We start from the raw sequence: 8,191 nt of genomic DNA on the forward strand, positions 1-8,191 counted from the left end.
GTCTAAGGATTAGAGATAAACATTTGATATAATTCTTCGAATGTATAGATAAACTTCGACTTTTCTGTCATAAAATTTTACATTTATCTAAAAACATTTCCCTGTTTTGTGATAAAGTTTTGTGGTTTGTTGAAGTGAAACTTGTTTCTGACTAGAAGCTTACACTAATTAAAATCAATTGACTATCCACTCAGTCATATGCTTCATTAAGAAGGCCCATGGAAAAATAATTATATAAATTGTGAATCAGAAGGGACCTGAAACAAAAATAAACTACAGCAAATTCCGCCATATTTGACCACTCCTCGCGAACGGACGTGCACTTATAAAATACGAAGGTGGCATCATGCTCGCAACGTGTTTGCAAGGTTGGTTGACTTGGGTGGGCATATGGAATCTTCTATTCTCTAAAATCTTACAAAAGAATGCAAGTTAGATACCTTACAACTGACTCATGGGATTTATACAAATTTATTTATAAGTAATGGGCTAGCTAGAGCGAATATCAAAATCCCAATGTGCAGAAAGGCGTGCTAAAAGTGGCCCATAAAAACTAACTGTAAAGGAATACATTATTTCATTCCCGTATTTGGAATCCACTTGTATCTCAAGGTGGAGAAGTTTGGCTCCCTGCCCAATGTTATTAATTACGGTGCTGGGCAAAGGTAAAAGGAGGGAGGGTCCATCCAATATATAACATGGAGACGCGTAAGCCTCAAGTTTAACGCACGATCAGAAACCGTCGAATCCGTGGACTACATATTTTGAAACAGAAATATGCCCACAGTCCGCGGCCCACGAAAAGCCCGCTTTTCTTCCTTTTGTTTCGACAGTTCCAGGTCAAAGCAACGTGAATAAATGTGGGAATTTTGAACGATGCAAACCCAAAGATATCCTCGGCTTTACTCTCGATGGGTCTGAGAGGAGGAAGCAAAGGGAAAAAACTCGGCAACGATGCCTTCTTCTGCAGGTCTGCTCGATATTATTTCTGGATTCCCATGGCGATTCTCTTCTCTGGTTTCATATACGTCATGAACGAGCTCAGAACAAATGGGCCTTGCAAGATCAATTCATATTCTTCTGTGATGAGATATGGGCAACCGGAAAATGTGTGGACGGGAGATCTGAGAACACTCGATGTAGCCTGGAATGGACTCTGCTTTGGATCGCCCCCGGAAAAGCTGCGTGTGGCGGTGTTCTCAAAGAAGTGGCCCGTCGGAGGAGCGCCGGGGGGAATGGAGCGTCACGCTCTGACATTACACACGGCTCTCGCCCGCAGGGGCCACGAAATCCACGTGTACACAGTCCCCGCCGACGGGAGCATTTCCGGCAAAAAGGATATGGTTCAAGGGGGCCTGCACGTCCATTTTGTGCAGAACAATTTGGGGCGGCTGAATTGCTCGGCAGCGTGGGAGAACCTGGCGAGAGTCGGCCACGTGGACGTCGTTCACTCAGAGAGCGTAGCGTTGCCCCACTACAGAGCCAAGGAAGTCCCCAACCTCGCGGCCACGTGGCACGGAATCGGGTACGAGGCTCTGCACTCGGAGCTCATTCAGGACCTTCTCAGAAAGCCCGGGGAGAGCCGGTCGGCGGAAATAGAGCACTCCATGGGCGAGCGCCTCCCGAGACTTCTCGACGAGATCAGATTTTTCCCCAGTTATAAACACCATGTCCCCATCAGCGACTACGCCGGCGAGGTCCTCCGGAACATATACCAGATTCCCTCGGAAAACGTTCACATTATTCTCAATGGCGTCGACGAGCACAAATTCAGGCCGGATCCGGCCCTGGGAGCCGCCTTCCGGGCCGAATTCGGCGTGCCCTCCAACGCAACTCTGGTGATGGGTGTTGCGGGAAGACTGGTTAAAGATAAAGGGCATCCAGTTCTTTTCCAGGCGTTTTCCGAGATCAGAAAAGCTTACAAAGGCGTGTACTTGGTGATTGCGGGCGCAGGTCCATGGGAGGAGAGGTATAAGGAGTTTGCGCCCAATGCGGTTGTGGTGGGCGCCATGAATCCTGCACGCTTGGCGGCTTTTTACAATGCGTTGGATGTGTTTTTGAATCCGACGCTGCGGCCTCAAGGCCTCGATCTTACCCTTCTGGAGGCCATGCAATGCGGGAAGCCTCTGCTCGCCAGCCGTTTTCCCAGCATCACCAGAAGCGTTATTGTGAGCCCCGATTTCGGGTACACTTTTCATCCGAACGTGGGGTCCCTGATAAAGGAGATCCAGGCCGTTATTGGCGATGGTCCACACGAGCTCCGGAGGAAAGGGCGCAGTTGCAGAGTTTATGCCGCCCGCATGTTCACTGCCTCCAAGATGGCTTCCGCTTATGAACGCCTCTTTCTCTGCTTGAAAAATGAGTCCTACTGTCAGTATCCATTGTCATTCGATTGCCCCGACTCATGATGACAAGATGCCTGATGACATCTGTGCAGTAAAAATGAGCTCTGCTCTGCGCATAAGGTATAGTTTATAAACAGGCTTTTTTGGAAAACATCCAGATTCACCGAGGGGAGATCAGTGATGGGGCGTAGATCTTTCCTAGGTGATCGCCCTCGTCTCCTTTTTTAGGACTCTGGGTATCTTTCCCTCACCAGAGCTGGCTTCAAAAATTTGTATCTACAGATTTCTACTGAAAACTATCTGGTCGTATATATTTAAAGATAATTTTTAACGCAGAAAACCTAAGATCTGCATAGTTGGCTTTCAAAAGATCAACGTTAATTGTGCGTTTTAACCAGGATTTTCATATTTTTGGTTTGTATTTTTAGTGGGGAAATTCCAAACAATAATAGATAAAATTAGTATATTTATCTTTAAAAAAAATTATGTAAGAGATACAGATAGATATCATGATCAAGGTTTTATTTATTTGTAAAAGAAATTTAAAAGAAATCAATTCTTGATCTTTTTCATAAATTTTTTCAAGATAGAAATGATTTTTAAAAAAAAGCTTCAATTGAAGAACATATATTCATATCATAAATTCAAATGAAATTTCAAAAATTAATTTATTTTAATAAAATATGGTGCAATTTTTATTGAATCATGTTTCTATTTTTCTCAATAGTTTTGCCAAATGTCCCTCTCAACCATGAGCCAACATAGAAGGAGAAAGTTGAGCATGTGGATAATCTTGAAAATTAGGAGGTGATTGAACTCTGTTTTCAAATGTGTCCAACACAAATCCTAATGAAAAACATTATAATCCCTCTAGCATGGCTTGACTTAAAGAGAACACACTAAGCTTTGACCACTTAGGTGGCACATGAGGGGCCCTCTTAACATTTCATTTCTCGTTCTATTTTCCCTAGGGTGCCTTCAACTGTCCTTTAACTCTCCATAGTGACAACCACTACGTTAGTTAAGTTTGAAATGCAATTTTGAAATTGCATGCCTGCCCAATCCAATAAAAAGTAGGAAAAGTGCCCAGTTCTTATGCCTACACATTTCTTGACTGCCTCCAACTGTGTAAACACACCCTTCTACTAATATCCAATAATTAGATTGATGCAAGATAATCATCATACCTCTAGGCTTCTCCTACATAAGAGAACTGCATCATATCTTGCAATATACTTTTTAACAACTTTACAATGTAAGGTCCAAACATCATCAAAGGTCAAGTTTATAGATAGAGTGAGTTCACATCCACAAACTAGATTAATAACCATGAAGGTGGTCCAACACATAAAACAAGGAATATTCTCATTCTAATCCATGTGCATGCGTATGTAGAAAAATTCGATATCTTGAGGCATACAAATCTTATTATTTTTAGCAAAGGATAGTCATTCTTTGGTTAGTAACTGAAGCAATATCTCTCTTCATTTATTATTATTCATATCATTTTAAACTTTTTCTCTAATATTATCTTAAATCTAATCTATTTCACTCCCCATAACCAATAACAACACCAGATTAATGGCTAGCTTATTTTTTACTTAATTGTGTCTATTTACCTAATTAGTGTAAGAAGCCCTATTTGTCATTTTTATTAATTGGTAAAATGAGATTTAGAAAGTCAATTTTTGGATGTGGATGGAAGGTCATAGATTTATGTTGGTTGAGTATTTTTGTAATTCTAAATTTTGTAGGCTTGTCAACTTCAAAGACACTTTTAGTGATGGGACAACAGTTACATTTATGGTATCATTCTTCAACATTTTGCAACATTGGAAAGGTTGAGGATCATTAGGATAACCGATGGACAACTGAGAGGTGAGGGGGGGAGGGGTTGAATTAGTTGTCAACAGATTATAAAACTTTAAGCACACAACCTTTTATCGGAATATCAGATATAACAATTAAGCACAAACATAAATCACAGAACAATTACCAACCATCCATAACACATAATACCAGGTGTAGACACCTAAAAGTTGCACAATGAATTAAGTGAATTTTATTCATTTAATTATTCTTAATTCTTCCAATTAATTAAATTAAGATTTAATTAATATCTCTATTCTTCTAATCGTGTATTAATTAAATTGAGATTTAATTAATATACCCTTCTTCTATCTAAGCCATTTAATTAAATCCCCCTTCTAGCCCATTTAATTAAATTTACAGTTAATTAAAATCTCCCTTCTAGTCCATTTAATTAAATCCCCCCACTTGCAAAATCCTACATCTCCCACTTGTTTGTTAAACCCCCTTTCTAAATTCTTCTAGAACCCATCTAATCCTAATCAATTAGCCTAAAACCTCTCAATTATCCCCTTTCTCTAAATTTGAGGATGTCACTTCTCAAATTTGGAGGAAAATCTTCCAAAGGCATTAAAGCCTTTATACCTTCAACAAGTTAGCCCCCAAATTTGGAAGGACTCTTACAAATTTGTCCCCAAAGTCTTCCAAACCATTAATGGTTAACTAACCCTTTGTGGCCTGGTTAGAGACTTTTTGCCTAACTCAACCCTCATCTGACCATAGTGTCTCATCAAACATTCATTGCTTTGACCATGGTTATTCCTTTAACCCTTGCACAAGAGTTTATCCTTTGGGTAAAAGCTTTATCCAATGGGTAATATTAACCTAACCTTAACCCTTAGCTCCTAAGGTAACCATGAGGTCTACTCAAGAATTTAATACGTCTTACATCTCCTCTCAAGTAGTCTTATGCTGACAATTGTCACCATTTCATTGGTGAGAATTGTAAACATGGATTGATAACTTTCAATCCTGACCCTTGACAAGATCATCTAATCTGGATCATCCATTGCCCTGTTTTTCCTATAAATAGAGCCCTCATTCCCTCATTCTCATCATCCAAGTTTTTAGCAACACACTTATACTCATTTTTAGCAAGCATTTAATCTCTCTTTGAAATAGAAATAATCTAATAAACATTTTAGAAGCATTTCTATCATCTTAGTTAATCATATAAACTAGTATATCATGTTAGTGTTGGCATTACATTAAGTTTGTTGATATGATGATATTGAGAAGGTTGTTGGAGATTGATGATATAATTGATAAAGGATGATTACTATCTTAATAATATAATTTTGTCATTGATGTCAAACAATTGATTTTCTGATTCAGTATGATGTTGTCATATCTTAACAGGTATGTTTTGATGAGTATAAAGATGTCGGTAAGTGACATAGAAAGAATGTGTTCAAATGAAGGGGAGTAATAAGTTATTCAATGGGAAACTATTACTGAGTTAGACAGTGATGAGATTATGTTATTTTGATTTTTTTGATATCCTATATATGTGTATTCGAAGACTGAATAAGAAGGAGAAAAGATTTCATGCAATAGAATGAGTAAAGGTTTGATGCGGTCATAACCAAGCACAAGTACCAAGGAAGGAATACAAATTTCAAGGCAAGATAAAAAGTTTTGCAGTTCGAAGGATTCAATGAACCTAGTCAAGTTTGAAGATCTGATGGCTAAGATTAATCATGGGAAATGTGATTAAGGAGATTAAGTGGTTAGGAATTGCTTATAAATAAAGAAAAGTTGATGAACAATGTATGCGGGCAAATAGAAGAGAAGTGATACTGCAGAGGTGATTACCGAGTACACAAGATTGAAGAACATATTAAGGAGCCCAGCAAGGAGGAAGATAAGTCTTATGACAAGATTATCTTGAGCACATAGAGTCTGCTTTAACATTTTAGATGTGAAGTTGCAGATATATTTTATTATTGTTATTTATTTTGTAAGTGACAGGAAATCTCTTAACCGAGTGGACCTAACAGTCTTATTTGTAAATCCTCTAGCAAGGTAACATTCTGAATGAGTGTTTGAAATCCTTTGACAAGGTCACTTCTAACAAAGTGCAAGATTCTGATAAATCTGAGGGAAATCCCTTGACCGGGTCACATCTAGCAATGTGTTTATGTAGTCTTTAACATGATTGGCTTTAACTGAACATACTCTAGAAGAGTATATTTTCTTAGTGGGTCCGAAATCCCACAGTGGTTTTTCCCTATTTGGGTTTCCACATTAAATCTGGTGTTAAATGTGTTTTGATGTTTCAAGTTTATCTATTTATGAGTTTGAATGATTTACAGTCATAGTTACATATCAAAGTAAGTTCTACCAAGGTTGAATCTGATGAATATTTTGAATTGTGAGTTCATCTGATTCACCCCCCCTCTCATCTAACTAACAATTGGTATTAGAGCTAAAAATCCGAAAGAAAAGTTTAAAGGAACTTGAGGCAAGATCCGACGATGTATAAAAGGGATGCACCAAAGTTGAACAAGTCAAGTTTCTCCACATGGCAGAAAAGGATGAAGCTGCACTTATCATGCAGCATATTATCTATCGAATGATTACACTGCACCTAGCACCTACCCGATGACAATGGAAGAGATAAAGGCAAAGCAAGAACATATTCAAGCAATGATTGAAATAACATAAGCATTGACTGACTCATAGTTTAATGATCTAGAAGGTTGTAATGATGCCAAAGCTATGTGGAATAAGCTTATATCTGTGTATGGTGGTGATGAACATGTTCAAAGAGCAAAGTAGACAGTCTAAGAGGACAACTTGAATCCATGAGAATGAATGAAGGTGAGAACATAATCCAATACAGTACAAGGTTAAAGGAAACTATCAATCAAATCAAAGGAGCATGAGGAACTATTGAAGAAAAGGATGTAACAAGTAAGTTGCTGAGAACACTTCTACCTGCTTATGCCATTCGAGTCTCTGCAATTAATGAATTAAGGTCTATACCAAACATGCCAATCTCTTTGGATGCTACTATCGATAAGCTACATGCTTTTGAGTTGAGTAATTTTGATAATAGTGGGTCTTTGATTAACAAAGTTGAATCTGCATTCAGTTCTTTTCATCTTGATGAATCTAATGATTACAATGATAGAATGTATAAGTATGCTGAAGGAAATCATAGTGGAGCAAGTGAGATATTTTGCAAAAACATGGAAGAAGTACAAAAACTATATGAGGAAATCAGAAAGCAAGAAGAGTTTGAAGCATTATTGGCCAGAAGGTTACCGAGAGGCAAAGGTAAGTATAAAGGAAAGTTACCTTTGAAATGTTTTAACTGTGATAAAATTGGACATATGGCTTCTAACTGTCCTGACAAAGAATCTAGTGAAAAGAGAGAATACTGAGATGACAAACAGAAAGACAACCAATACAGAGGGCACCGAGACTTCAGAAGGAGAGATAGAAAGACATGCCTAGTAGCTAATGAAGAATCCAATGATGAAAAATTTGATGGGACTGAGACAGAGGAAGTTGTATATGTGGCTATCAAAGATGGATTAGATGAAGAAAGGTATGAAGAAAAAGCCTTAATATCACACATAAATAATAATTATTCTTGGATCATAGATAGTGGATGCTCACATCACATGACAAGTGATAAACACAAGTTTGTTAAATTAGAAGATTATGATGGAGGTTATATAAGATTTGGTAATGATGTGCCATGTCTTGTGAAAGGTAAATGATCTATAACACTTCTTGACAATTCTAAATGTGATGATGTATATTGGGTTGAAGGTCTAAAATACAATTTGTTGAGTGTAGCACAGCTAAACAATACAGGATATTGAATAGAATTTCAGAGAGGAATTGTCAAAGTTCATGACAAACATGGAAAGTTGGCTGCTACGGGGACTCAAACAAGAGGTAATACATTTCATCTTGACTCAACTCGGAACAATTGTTTGTATGCTAAAATAGAAGATACCTGG

The 8,191-nt window shown here is 38.1% G+C and overlaps 1 protein-coding gene across 1 annotated transcript; it reads left to right on the forward strand.

The window, feature by feature from the left end:
- Nucleotides 1–762: 762 nt before the first annotated feature.
- On the forward strand, nt 763–2,772 carry LOC131076743 (uncharacterized). Its single transcript, XM_058014057.2, has one exon. The coding sequence runs from the start codon at nt 912–914 to the stop codon at nt 2,406–2,408; it is 1,497 nt and encodes a 498-aa protein (XP_057870040.2). The 5' UTR covers nt 763–911; the 3' UTR covers nt 2,409–2,772.
- Nucleotides 2,773–8,191: the final 5,419 nt, after the last annotated feature.

This window comes from Cryptomeria japonica, chromosome 10, assembly GCF_030272615.1.
Source record: "Cryptomeria japonica chromosome 10, Sugi_1.0, whole genome shotgun sequence".
Classification (NCBI taxonomy): domain Eukaryota; kingdom Viridiplantae; phylum Streptophyta; class Pinopsida; order Cupressales; family Cupressaceae; genus Cryptomeria; species Cryptomeria japonica.

Excerpts from the sequence above, each read along its gene's own strand:
- LOC131076743 (XM_058014057.2), top strand. The coding sequence starts at position 912 with ATGGGTCTGAGAGGAGGAAGCAAAGGGAAAAAACTCGGCAACGATGCC.